Consider the following 15,000-nt stretch of genomic DNA (forward strand, 5'->3'; position numbering starts at 1 on the left):
TGGGCGCACTAAGGAAATAATGATAAAATTGTGCGTATGAAGAAATGTATTATGTAAAATATATAAATAAAAATAGATAGAAAGAAGAAAGAACGAGGGTGTATACGTATACAAAAAAGAAAAAAAAACGCGCACACACACACACACGCACACATACAAAAGAGTACATACAAAGCAAATATATAGTAGACTTACCGTGAATGTCGAGTTTAATGTCGTCAGTGATGGGTTCTAGAAGTGCAACGCTGTTGACCTTGCACGTGAAAATATCGCCGAGCTCCTCACGAGTCACTTGCATCTTCAATGAGCTACTACCGGTGCCTATGCCATTGGCGTCAATAGTTGATGATGCTACGGCTAAAAACATAATTAATGAAAATGATTAGAGTACTCATACTTTGATAGTATGTAATAGTTACCTTCAATCTCTTTCCCTTATCGATGAACACGCGCTACCGTGACACATTTTCTTTGATAGGATATCTACTTACCTACTCTCTCCATATATATATATATATATATACATATGTATAGGTATAAAGTATATATATGTACAGATAGAAAGTATATATATATATATATATATATATATATATATATGTGTAGACACATATGCAGATATAGATACAAAGTAAACTCCGCGAACGTAATCAGGATTAAGAGAATATTCTTGGTCGACCCTAAGGTACAGTTAATTCCTTCGTACATGTTACGTTAATCGCGTTAAGTCGCGAAGAGCCGAGGTCGTCTTCTAACTAATCGACTTCTCCGCACCCCCATAACGCTTTGGCTCGAGAGAGGGAAACTTCTCTTGAACGACGCGTAACACTAACTTTTCTCATCATACGTTACCGCAGTCTCTTAGCCTGTCCTTATCGACTCTTGTAAGTACCTATCCTATCCATGTACTTCAAATCTTAGACTAGCCTTCTCACTCTCTCTTTCTCTCTCTCTTTCTCTCTCTATTCTTTTTTTATCAACGATTTCAGTTATTACTATTATTATTATTATTATTATTATTATTATTATCGTTGTACTTAATATCATTATTATTATTATCATTATTATTATTATTATTATTATTATTATTATTATTATTATTATTATTATTATTATTATTATTATTATTACTATTATAACTCCTCTCAATCGTTAATCACGTACCCAGTTTCCAGGCACCCTCTTCCCCTATCCAATCCCCACTTTTCAACCGTTTAGAACCAGTAGCAGTCGATTACGTTCTCGTTCTCGTTAGATCAAACAACTCGCTTACGATTAGTTGGAAGAAGTATAAGAAAAGAAAAAAAAAAAAAAGAAAAAAAAAACAGAAAAAAAAAATAAGAACGAAAGAAGAAAAAGAAATTCGTAATAATTTCAAATCGAAGATGATCCAAAGGGAAAAATTTCTTCTTTAAAACGTTCTTACGTCCTTTGTTTAAAAGTTTTCGAAAATTCAATCCTATCCATCCATCCATCCATCCATCCATCCATCTATCTATTATTTGAAATTACTCGTTTATTATCGTTGTCTCGTTAACGCTCGCTAAAGATTAGCGAACCAATCGACGTTCCATTAGAAGAAAACGAGATTGGAAACTTACCTTCGAGCTGTTGATCACCCTTAAACCACTGCACCGTGGGAACCGGTCTACCCTCGCCACTCTGGCAAGTCAGTGAAATAGTTGAACCTTCGTCTATCGGTCCAAATGTTGCATCCGGACTTAAAATGTTCTTTGTGTTCTCGTCGATGACATGTACGTTAACGGGTTTTACTGAAATAAAAGCCGGTAAAGGGATTAAAATGAAGCAGCTGTAGATATTTCTTTTTCACCCCTTTTTTTACCTCATTCGTTCTCTCTTCCACCCTCTTTCTTCCACCCTCTCTCTCTCTCTCTCTCTCTCTCTCTCTCTCTCTCTCTCTCTCTCTCTCTCTCTCTTGTTCCTTTCATTTTGGCCCCGATCGCGACGAATAAAAAGAGAAAAGAAAGAAAGAAACTTCCGAAGGTAAAGTGGAAAAATCGAAGAGTTAGGTAGGTAGGTAGGTAGGTAGGTAGAGCGTTGCACGTGGCCTAAATAAAAAAAAAAATAAAAAAAAAAAATAAAAAAAATAAAAAAAGAAAAGGTACCGGAGCCCGAACAAGCAAGCACCTCGAAAATAATGTTAATTAACTTATTTCATTTTTGTAAAGATGAAGTTAAAATAAATGAGCGCGAGGTGGTTTTTCTTTTCTTTCCTTTTCTTCTTCTTCCTCTTTTTTCTTTTTTTCTTTCTTTTTCTTTTCTTCTTTTCTCTTTTTTTTCTTTTCTTTTTTTTTTCTTTTTCTTTCTTTTAAGATATTAACGTATACGAAACCATAAATGAGATGAAATGAAATTAGATAGTCGTTGCTTAAAATAAGTAGGTTACCGCCGATAAGAGATAATAGGGTCTATTTTACGATATAACACCTGGCAATAATGTAATGGACGATATTAGACGTGTCGAACGTAGTATACCTATTAATGAAAAATCGAACGTTCTAGATTTCGATGGATTTTCGAATGAGGGAGAAGAAAAGAAAAAGAAAGAGGAGAAAAAAGGAGACAGAGGAAAAAAAAACATCAGAAACATAAAAAAGTTCTAAATGAGACATACAAATACATTATACGTGCGCGCGCGCGCACACAAACACACGTATACGAACTAACACGCAGACACACATAGAAATCCAAGATTATTATCAAGGATATCGAACTTACTCGTAACGTTAAGTGTTACGTGTTGAATATTATTGCAATCCAAATTTCCAGCTGAGTATACAGTTTCGCATCTGTAAAGTCCTTCGTCCTTAAGTTTAACATCGATCATTTTCAGATAAGCGGTAGTAGAATTGAGCATATATTCGATGTCCAATCTGAAAGATAATTGTCGAATAAATAATAAATATTCTACATGATGCCGATATATAACGATGATAAATAATATTCGATGGGATTAATTATTGGATATGACGATCACGAAAGAAGATCGTTCATTATAATATAATAAAGGACAACGGATGGCTTAGGAATAAAGAGGTAAAGTAAAAGCAGTAGTTGGATCATTAATTGGAACAACGATCGGTCTAGGTACGACCTTTGATGTTCGTGCTCCGAAACGGCTTAATTGTCGGCCATAAGGAGGGAGAAAGCGAACGAAGAATTAAGTTAGAAATCCTCCTTTCACCTTCTCCCTTCCTCCCTCCCTCACTCCCTCCCTCCCTCTCTCTCTCTCTCTCTCTCTCTCTCTATCGCATTTTTCTTATTCTTTTTATTCCTCTTCTTCTTCTTCTTTTGCACCCCTTGCAAGCAGTAATGGCAGGAAAGAGAGAAAGAGAGAGTGAGAGAGAAAGAGAGAGCCGTTGATAAGTACCAACACCAACAGGAGTAAAACCACTACCAACGTCACCACCACCACCACCTCCACCACCACCACCACCACCACCATCACCACCACCAATACCACCAGCAGCAGCAGCAGCAGCAGCAGCAGCAATAGCAGCAGCACTAGTAGAGGTAGCAGTAGCAAGGGCAAGAACGAACGGTAGGTACTTTTCGAGAAAGCTAGCAACGTGAGCAGGCTAGGCGGTGTAAATGAAGCGGCCCTATTTCAGAGCACGAACGTTCGATTCTCCTAATAATTAGAAGCTAAGTCTCTCTCTCTCTCTCTCTCTCTCTCTCTCTCTTTCTTTCACTCTCTGTCCTCTACCCAACCCCACCCCATCCCATTTTCTACCCATGCTTTAATACAAAATTACGAGGATGCACTGTGGGTGTATGTGTGTAAGTGCATTACCGGTGACGATTATCGAATCAAAGGAGAACCATTAAAGAAAAGAAAAGAGAAACCTTTCGTGTGACGTATAATAAGGCAATAAATGGAATACGAGCTGGTACATACATATATATATATATATATATATATATATATATATGTATGTATGTATGTATGTATACATATATGAATGTATGTATATATAATCTCTAACACGATTTGAAACCCTTCACCCCTTCTATAAAGAGCCACCCCTTCCATACAGAACCACCCACTCGCACTCGTAACCCTTCGGTCACTCATCGATCGCCTCGCCCATAACTCAATCATTTCGGCCAATTGGCCTGGATTGTACCACGTGCTTCCTCCTATTCTCATTCCCTTATCCTCTTGTTTTCCCGTTCGACATGCATATTCTCTCTGTCACCGGGTTACAATCACACCGTTCTCCTACCGATCCTCCATGATTTCGATTAGCAGCACCAACAGCCACCCTCACAATGACATTGAGGAATATTTCATATATATATACTCGCACATACACATTAATATATTTATATATATATATATGTGTGTGTGTGTGTGTGTGTGCATAAATACGCAAATAGAAAGGAAAAGAGGATCCTTCATTCTGCTTGCAGTTTATATCTGTGTTTCTCTAATTATATGTCACGTTATGTGATCCCGATGTCTGCAGCTATTCTCTTATCATCCTCTTGCCTTTGTTATTTGTCCTTTTTTTTCTTTTTCTTCCCCTCTCTCTCTCTCTCTCTCACTCACTCCTTTTTTATTTTTTATTCCTTCTTTTTGATTCGTTTCCCTATTCCTTTTTATATCCTCTTTTTCTTTCTTTCTTTCTTTCTTCTCTCTCTCTCTCTCTCTCTCTTCTTTTTTTCTCGTTCCATCATTTTCGTCATTTCAACTTTTCCACCCTGGCACCCAGAACCAACCAGGTCTTTACGCGTACAGCTTATTAATAGGAACTCGGTCCCCGATGTTAAATTATTAAATCTAATTACTTATTCACCTGTCGTCACTGCTGGCTACGCCGTCGTTGCTCCGCATTAACCCCGTGCCTTCGCTGAAAGCGAAAATGCGCGTACCCGCGCGATACCAGTCGATGCTTTGAAGTGCCCCGCACTGTGGTGGTTTTAGGATGCATGGCAGTAGCACTTCCGTTCCAACTTCCGCATATTTCTCACTTTCAAGCCATGCCTCGGTTGTTCCTGAAAATAGAAAATCGAAAAGAAAGAAGAAAAAGTTATATTTAAGGGAGCGGGGGGAAAGAAAAAAAAAGAGAAAAGTCAGAGAGAGAGAGAGAGAGAGAGAGAGAGATAGAAAAAAGAAGAGATAAATAAATAAATAAAATAAAATAATAATAATGATAATAGAAGGATATAGACAGAAATGATAACAACAGCGACAACGACGGCGACGACAGTGGAAAAGATTTTTAAAAAACAGAACTAATAGTAGGGAAGAGAGAGAGAGAGAGAGAAAGGGAAGAATAGTATTAAAAAAACATTTCTTATTATTAATGAGACGAAAGCAAAGCAAAGCTTTCGCTTTCTTTTTTTTTTTCTTTTCTTTTCTTTTCTTTTCTTTTCTTTTCTTTCCTTTCATTTTTTTCAACTTACTCTCAGAACCGTCACGCGAATGCTTCGTTCACTCTCTTTTTTCTCAAATAAAATTTTCCTCTTTCATATTATATACACTATGTACATCTCTCTCTCCATCTCATATATATATATATGTGTGTGTGTGTGTGTATGTATACGCGCGCTCAAGTATTTTTCTACTTATACATGTGTATTGGTATATATGTATCCATGTATGTACACCGAGTTCACGCATTTTTATTACAAATTACTCTCTCTTCTCTAGTCATGCATACGCTTATATGTATATATATATATATTATATATATTATATATATTATATATATTATATATATTATATATATATATATTATATATTATATATACTATATGTATATAAGAGGTAAAAGAAAAACACAATGAATTCTCGTTGAAACGCTTTCAGCAAGGAAGCAAAATTCGGACGGCAGGCAGGACGATGCGAACATCCGACTTGTAACGTCCGCTCTTAATTAATATTAACGTGTGAACTTGAGCCAAGAATAAATATTTCCATACGAAGTCAACCTGCTTCCTACCACTAAATGAGTCTAACTAACAGTTACGTATGTATATACATACGTATATATTTATTATATATATATATATATATATATGTAAGTATATATGTATGTATGTATGTATAATAAACTGTGCCAAAGTATCACACCCTTATCTCTACATACATTCATACATACGTATATACATACGTATTTACGAGTTACATTGTTTTCAACTTTTTCTCATTATCGTGTATTATAAATAATTATGAAATAAAAAACGAGTGAAAGAGAGAGAGAGAGAGAGAGAAAGAAGCGAGACAAAAAATCGACATATGTATCTCTTACTTTACTCTCTTCGTTTATTTTTTGTTCATACCTCTTTAATTCTCTCTATTATAAGAACAGGATTTTTCAACAATTTTTGTCAAGAATATCCAATAAATTTATTTTAGATATAATATAAAATATACAATAATATGATAGAATGAAGAACAATCACTATATTATATAAACATATATATATATTTTTTTAATACAATTAAATAATAATACAATTAAAGCGTATATATATATATATATATTATCGTGTAACACGAAAGAACATTTAACAAAAAATTATCTGATATTAATATCGTAGAAATTTAATTGTCTATTAACCTTTTAATCGATCTATTAAATTATTATTTAATTATGAAAATTTTATAAGTAAAATAAATTTTTCATCGTACAAAATTATTCGAACTTATTGAATTGAGAAATTCTCGATAATAAATATATATATATATATATATATATATATATATATATAAATAGATAAATTGAACGCGAACATTATTTTAATTTAGGATTGGATATAAAATTTCTTGAATTTATAAACAAACGTTGATATGCCATTGTCTTAGGTTTACATACGAAAGGTCAACAATGTCTCCCTTGATTTTCATTCCTTCCTGGTAGAAGCAACAGGCCGCGTATGGATATGCAGAGAGCAGTGAACAGATAAACGACGATGCTTTACTACAGTTAAGAGATATATACATATGTCGAGAATACAAAATGAGAAATGTTCTCTCTCTATCTATCTCTCTCTCTCTCTCTTTCTTTTTCTCTTTTACCTTCTCTCTTTTGTACCCATGAATGAGCAATATCAAACACGTGTTTGATATCTTTGACCGTGTTTCGTGTGATTTTCTGTGGTCGTTCATAAAAAAAAAAAAGAAAAAAAAAAAAAGAAAAGGAAAAGAAAAAGGAGAAAAAAAGAAAAGGAAAGAAAAAAGAAGTACAAGAAATGAATGCGTCAAAATGAAGACTTCTCTAATGTGTTCCACGAGAAAAAAGATGTTATATATTCACATATGATTATTTATTTATTTTATTTTATTTTCACTTGTAAAAATTATTATCTATCAGTGACAACGCGCTAATGCATTTACACAAATGATGAAGTTATATATCTCGAGGGACTTTAAAAAAAAAAAAGAAAAACAAACAAAACCGTACGTAAGAGCAAACAAATAAAAGTAAATAAATAAATACATAATTAAATAAATAAATAAATAAATAAATAAATAAATAAATAAATAAATAAATAAATAAATAAATAAATAAATAGATTATATATACGTACACACATTATCGTCTTTGTTTCGGCTTGATGCAACCGTTAAAAACGGTTTCAGAGTAACCCGAAATATAGGTCAGAGACTATTTTCAGATCACGCGATCATATTATCATTCCTGTATATTTCAACGATATGAGATCATTGTGCTTCGTTCTCTCTCTCTCTCTCTCTCTCTCTCTCTCTCTCTCTTTATCCGATTCTCTATTTTTGATATTCTTTTTAAAGTTACAAACTTGATTCGAAGAACATGGTCTATGTACATACATACGAAACGATTCTTGAATCATTTATTTTGTCATTTCGATGAAAAAAGAAATATATATATGTATATATATACATTGATAGAATTTGAAATTATTTCCATTAGAAAATATTGAAAGTTCGAATAATGAATTATAATATTCCGATCGTGGATTGATTCAATTAACGGACCCGTGAAATTTTTTAATGAATTAAAATAACCTTAGAGATCTAAATGAAATATGCGATCAATGATAATTTCATGAGGATGATGACGACGACGACGAAGACGACGACGAAAACGAACGATGATGATTCAAATGATAATTATTCAAAGATGAATTATTCACGTTGAATATTTCTTAAGTTACGTAGAGAATCGCATTAGGAAAATTTCGACTTTAACGCATCCAAATAACCGGCTCGAAACTTCAACGTTTATCTATTTCTATTTTCGTATTCAAGTGCGATGCTGACAGTAGGTAGAGTTCGCGGCGCGATCTTCGAAAGATCTTTTGCAGCGGTTACATGCAGCTCTATACGAAGGCAGCGGCGGCAACCACAGTTTCCTTCCTTCGGGGCTGCATCAATTCAGACGCTTACATCAGAGTTACCACGGAGCCGTTCTAAGAATAATCAAGTTCGCCGTACCCGAAGCGCATTCCGTGACTTTCACACCGCTTCGTATTTCATAATCTTATTGTCCAGGAAAACCGAACTGAGTATTAACTTTTGTTTCCATTTTTTTCTTTACTTTTTTTTTTTTTCCCTTTCTTTTCTTGCTTTCTTTCTTCCCACAAATATATTCCAACCGAACAATTTTCTCTAACAATAACAATAACAATAACAATAACAATAATAATAATAATAATAATAATAATAATAATAATAATAATAATAATAATAATAATAATAATAATAATAATAATAATAAGTAGATTGACAGATAGATAGATAGATAGATAATAACAAATGTTAAATATTTTTTTGAAAAATTATTCTCTAACAATAATAATATTAGACAGATAGATAGATAGATAGATAATAATAGTAAATGATAAATATTTTCTAGAAAATTTTCTCCCATTCGATATTTCTTATATCTCTCCTTTTCTTTATTAAATTATATAATAATAATAATGTTAATAATAATAGAAAAATTATATAAAAATGTATTGGAAAAAATTTCGAACGCTTCGTTCATCCTTATTTGAGTATTTTACGAAAACAAAAATAAAATCTAGTTATTCGAAAATATTTCGTAGATAATATTTTTTTTTTAACTATAATGATACCGGATAGACAGATTGATAGACAGATAGATCGATAATAATAAATGATTAATATTTTCTAGAAAATTTTTTTCCTTATCCAATATTTCTTATTTCTTTCGTTCATCTTAATTAATATAATAATAATAATAGAATTATTAGAATCAGAATATTTAACGAAAAATATCAAATCACTCTTATTTGATTATTTTAGTAAAATTAGAGGTAATCCAATTATCCAAAAATATTTCATATTATTTTAAACTAATCTTTTTTATATTATAATAATAGATAGATCGATAAATGAATTTTTTTGAACGTTTATTTCCATCGTAATTTCAATTTTTCTTACAATCTCTCTTAACAAAAAAAAAAAGAAAAGAAAAAAGGATAATAATAATTGGCAATAAATATTCTACACAAGAAGATTTCAAACGCTTTCATCGCTCTTATTAAATTATTTTACGAAAATATTACACATACACACACAAGCACTCACACAAATTCCTCTAAGAATAATAATAATAATAATTATTTCATTATCAGAAGTGAATAAATTCTTTTTTTCCTAATATTCTTTTACGATCGATATTTCAATTCCTCTCTCAGTGTCTTTCTTAAGTGAACATAACAAGAATAATAATTGGTATTAAAAAGTTAAAAAAAAAAAAAAAAAAAGAAAAAAGAAAAAAAGAACGCACAGAAAAATAGAAAAAAACAAAAAAACATAGAAAAAGAATAAAGAAAAGGAAGAAAATTTCAATTGGGATCGTTCACCGAAACCGATTATATTATTATCTAACAAATGAAATGTAATTTAATTAATTCTTCGTTATGTAATTACATTTCAAAGATCTGTTTCTCTTAGTTCTCTTTATTCGCGAATTTTTGTTAAAAAAAAAAAAGAAAAAAAAAGAAAAAAAAAAGAGAAAAAAAAAAGAAAAGGAGAGAAGGAAAGAAATTAAAAAAATTAAAGAAAAAAAAAAAAAAAAAAAAAAAAAGAAAAAAGGAAAAAAAAGAAAAAATTAAAAAAGAAAAATAAAGAAGAAAATTTTTCCCGTGAAAAGCGAAATATCCGAAAGATTTATTAACGAGAGTTATCGTTCGTTAAAACCGGATGGGATATCATAAAACTTAAACAAAAAGATCAAAGAAAGAGATTAGAATTTTCGCGATAGGGTTTTAAATTCCCCTTTCGAACGGCGTTGCCAGGGATAAACAAGTAATATTTCAGCCGCCATGTGCATGACTTCGACGTTCACGCGAGGTGACATTTTTTGTCGGGAATCCTATAGAAAACCATGTTTCCCTTTTCCAATGTGTTGGTTATATACATATATGTACTATGGTATAAAAAGAGACAGCGAGAGCTATGCAATAAGAAGAGGCACATTAGATGTGCCTGGGTCTATGAAAGTCGATGATCGAATCTTGTTCAGGGCCGCGCACGGCATGGCAGATGTTGACTAAATCTAATAGCAAGATTATGTTTAGGCTACTCGAACGTTTTATTCGTACGTTCCTTCGTTCGTTCGTTCGTTCGTTCGTTCGTTCGTTCGTTCGTTCGTTCGTTCGTTCGTTTGTTTTGGATAAAAAAAGAAAAATACAAAAAAAAAAAGAAAAAGAAATACAAAAAAGGAACAAACGATCGGATAAATAAATAGAATGGGGTGAGGAAAAAAAAAAGAAGAAATGAAAAATAGAAGAAGGAGAACAATTTGCCTATCTTTTTTTATATGTGTTGTTTTTCTTCTTCTACTTTTTCTTCTTCTTCTTCTTCTTCTTCTTCTTCTTCTTCTTCTTCTTCTTCTTCTTCTTCTTCTTCTCTTTTCTTTTTCTTTCTTTCTCCTACTTTTTACCTTTCTTTGGATTATACAATTTTAATACGAGTTCATGAACTCGTGAAAAAGTTCTATTCTTTGATCTGGAAGAATGGAAAAAGTAAAGAAAAAAAACGAATAGGGATCAAGAGATGAATCGCGAAGCAATTAATGCTATAAAGGATAAATAGAGAGAAAGAGATAGAAATAGAGAGATAAAGATAGGGAGAGGGAGAGAGAGAGAGAGAGAGAGAGAGAAATAAAAAGGGAAAAAACAAAAATGGACCAGCGATTAACAATTTCTCCTTTATTTTTTTCCTTTCGTTTTTCCTTCGAACGAACAATTTCAATACGTTCATAAATTCATGCAAAAAAGATCGTACTTTTTTCTTCTTTTTGTGTTTTTTTTTTTTTTTTTTTTTTTTTATTAAAAAAAGTACGATTTGACGAACTAAAAGATACAAAATACAGAAAAAACAAAAAAGAACAACAACAAAAAAATAGACAAATAAATAGAAAAAAGGGGAGAGGAAAAAACAAAGAAAAAAAAACAGAAAAAGGAAGGAAATAAAAAAGAAAATAGCAATGAAAAGTGTTTTCTATTGCCTTTTTATTTTTCTCTTCGACGATACACAATTTCGACGATGAGTTCGTGAACCCGTGCCAAAAAAAGGGTCGTATTGTCCGATTTAGAAAAAAACAAAAAAAAAAAAAAGAAAGAAAAAGAAAAGAAAAACGAAGAGGAAGAAGGGATGTACAAAAAGATACGAGGTAAAAAAAATGAACGAAAAAAAAAAAAAAAAAAAAAAAAAAAGACAAGATATAAGGATACGAGGGACGTAGAATCGGATGGACGCGAATGTTAGGATGTTGCGAATTAAAATGAGGATTAAAAAAAAAAAAAAAGAAAAAAAAAAAGAAAAAAAAGGAAAAGAGAAGAAATAAGAAATATAGAAATACAGAAGAAAGTAGCGATTAACTTCTCGTTTTTCTTTTTTCTTTTCTTTTTCTTTCTTTTTTTCATTTTTGTTCCCTTCTGACCATACGATTCCAACACGTTCGATTAAAGGTGTTCGGGCTCGTGAAAAAAAGATTGTACTTTTCGATCGGAGAAAAGAAGAAAAAAAATTATGAAGAAAGAAAAAGAATGTTGGGGTGAGGAGAGGAGCATGGGTGGGGGGGGGGGAAGGGAAGGAGGAGGAGGAGGAAGAGAAGGAATGAAGGAGAAAAATGAAAAAGATTTTGAAGGAAATAAAAAAAGAAAAAAAAAGAAGAAAAATGTGAAAAAAGAAACGGAAGAAGAAACCAAAAAATAGAAAAAGAAAAAAAAGAAACCAAAAACAAAAAAAAAGAGAGAGAGAGAGAGAGAGAGAGAGAGAGAGAAAGGAAGGAAAAGAAAGAAAGGGGAAAAGTAGTGGGAAGAAAGGATAGATAAAGAGATAGTAAAATAGTATCTAAATGATAATACAAGGAAACCTTTTAGACCATCTGAAATGAATGTTACGTTTTCTCACACTCTCGGCTTCGACTACCGTATTCCTTTCAACGATTTATCTTTCATCTACATTACAACCGTGTCGATGAAGGAATAGGACGGAGGTGGAGAAGGTGGGTCGAGAAGAAGAAGAAGGAGGAGGTGGAGAAAGAGGTGGAGGTGAAGGTGGAGGTGAAGGTGGAGGAGGACGATGTAGTAAAGCGCGCGCGTCGAAACAGAGACAGAGAGAGAGAGAGAGAGAGAGAGAGAGAGAGAGAGAGAGGGAGAGAGTGAAAAAGAGAGAGAAAGAGAGAGAGAGCTCACCTGCTTTCTATCGAGCAAGGACAATTCTTTTATTCGTAACAACGTACAACTGCTGGGAAATATGTCGTATACGGTTTGTTATGTTTTCCTTGGGAAAAGCGTCGCGTGCCGAGTACGACTAACGAATTCAGGGATTATACAAAATTAGGTCACCGGCGATATAATAAATATATATATATATATATATATATATATATATGTATGTATATATGTGTACATATATAATTTATATATATATATATATCCCATTCGAAAAATGTATTATGCTTTTTAAAATATAGCAAGAGAGAGAGAGAGAGAGAGAGAGAGAGAGAGAGAGAGAGAGAGAGAGAGAGAGAAAGGGAGAGAAAGAGAGAAAGAGAAAGAATACAGTGCTGTACGATTATTTGAAGAGAACAGTCAAAGAGATACTCTTCTCTTTTTTCGTATTTGCCTTCGAGCAAATTTTTTCTTTTCTTTTCTTTCTTTCTTTCTTTCTTTTTTTTCTTTTTTTTTTTTTTCTTTCCTTTTCTTTTTTTATCCCTACCTTCGTTTTTCGTCCACGTATATATACACTCATCAGAGAGATACGTACATACATACATACATACATATGATACTTATTTACATAGTTGCATACACGTGATACGTATGTACATGATATGTTTATATATACGTTTGAGTGTGCATATTTGTGTAAAGTTTTTTGTAGGTGTATTCCGTTACGTTGTTTTATTGTAAAGGATCGAGGACAGAAAAGGTAAAAAGGTTAACAGAGGATTAAAAAAAAAAAAAAAACCCCAAAAAAAAAAAAACAAAGAAAAAAGAAAAAAGAAAAGAAAATAAGTAAAAGAGAAAAAGAGATAGGACAATGAGAAGTGACATGGTAAATTGTTATTAAAAGTTATAATCAATGTGTGAAACAATGTGTCCATTCGATTTGTAATAAATTCTTTAATTAAACGTGTAAGATCAAATATGTGGTTTTCTCTTTCGATTTAATGACACGAATGTTAATCGTTAAATTCTTCCCTTTGTTTCCTTTTTCTTTTTTTTTCTTTTTCCTTTTTATTTTGTCCTTTTTATTTTTCTCTTTCTCTCTCTCTCTCTCTCTCTCTCTCTCTCTCTCTCTCTCTCTCTCTCTTTCTCTACTTCTTCTTCCTATTACCGACAATACGTTTCAATTGACAGTAGTTATGTGAGATACGTATGTAGTTACATAGAGATATATAGCTACTTGTGTGTGTGTGTTTGTGTGTGTGTGTTTGTGTGTGTGTGTGTGTGCGCGCTCGCGTTACAATGAACTATTTTCCCTGACACTACGCACTTCCGCCCTTCTTCCTCATTTTACAATACTCAGGAAAGTATATGTGAATGTATGTATGTATGTATGTATGTATGTATGTATGTATGTATGTATGTATGTATGTATGTATGTATGTATGTATATATATGTATTTACGTATTCATGTATTTATTTATTTATGCATACATTCATGCATGCATACATGTATATTGTATGAATGTATTTATAAAGGATTGAGATATGTAAGCACTCTAGACAAGACGCATGAATAAATCTCGAATAAGTTTTTCACAATGAATGGGATAACATCGTTCAAATAAAAGTTACTTACGATTAATCTAGTTCGAGTTATTTTCATCGTCCGAACAAAGTGAATATCTTTTCCCACACGTATATACGTACGTATGTACAATATAACGTTTATATGTATTTATATTTATTTTCCTTTTTTCGTTTTGTTTTTTATTTCTTTACTTTAACGATATATATATATATATATATATATAAAATAAATAAATAAATATCTCGTCGTGATATATGTACGTAAACATATATATATATATATATATATATATATATATATATATATTATATATTATCAATAATAGCTAAGAAAATTCGTTCTATTAATTTTTCGTAATGTAGAGGATCTAGATTTTCAATGATTTTAAAGAATGATCGAATTTTTCGTATGGTTATAATAAAGGAGGAAATTATTTTTCTATATAACGTATCACAGACATCATATTTTATAAATAGATAGAGAATCTCGGCAATGTTCTTAGATAAATTATTACAAGCTCGAAGGATTTTCTAAGAGTGTGAAGTAAGAAAAAAAAAAAGGATAAAAAGAAAAAAAAAAACATTGGTCTTTCCAGATGTTGCGAGACTATCTTTCTTTCACCCTTTGAGGAGGATGAATAAATCATAAGATATCGTCTCTCCTGATACTCGCTGTGTATTGCATTTCGAAGTAAACATCGGAAGTTCCAATTGGAGAGAAAGAGAGGGAGAAAGAGAAGGAGAGAGAG

The 15,000-nt window shown here is 31.9% G+C and overlaps 2 protein-coding genes across 5 annotated transcripts in view; one reads left to right on the top strand and one right to left on the bottom strand.

The window, feature by feature from the left end:
* The window catches only part of nrm (neuromusculin), a 26,660-nt gene that overhangs the window by 9,182 nt on the left and 2,478 nt on the right, over positions 1-15,000 (bottom strand). For all 3 annotated transcript variants that reach the window (XM_035878510.2, XM_035878508.2, XM_085656462.1), the window contains 5 exons: positions 4,821-5,019; positions 2,740-2,894; positions 1,602-1,772; positions 196-357; positions 1-8 (listed from right to left, as the gene is read on the bottom strand). The exon at positions 1-8 is cut by the window's left edge and continues 177 nt beyond it. In XM_035878510.2, coding sequence (XP_035734403.1) covers positions 1-8; positions 196-357; positions 1,602-1,772; positions 2,740-2,894; positions 4,821-5,019 — 695 coding nt within the window. The remainder of the gene's footprint in view (positions 9-195; positions 358-1,601; positions 1,773-2,739; positions 2,895-4,820; positions 5,020-15,000) is intronic.
* LOC118447069 (uncharacterized) overlaps positions 8,377-15,000 on the top strand; it is a 16,958-nt gene continuing 10,334 nt past the window's right edge. Inside the window, exon 1 of one of the 2 annotated variants that reach the window (XM_035878514.2) lies at positions 8,377-8,517. The gene's annotated coding sequence lies outside the window, so the exon portion shown is untranslated. The remainder of the gene's footprint in view (positions 8,518-15,000) is intronic. The other variant, XM_085656464.1, reaches the window with a different exon arrangement.

This window comes from Vespa mandarinia, chromosome 4, assembly GCF_050613455.1.
Source record: "Vespa mandarinia isolate Hongniang chromosome 4, ASM5061345v1, whole genome shotgun sequence".
In the NCBI taxonomy this organism is placed as follows: Eukaryota; Metazoa; Arthropoda; class Insecta; order Hymenoptera; family Vespidae; genus Vespa; species Vespa mandarinia.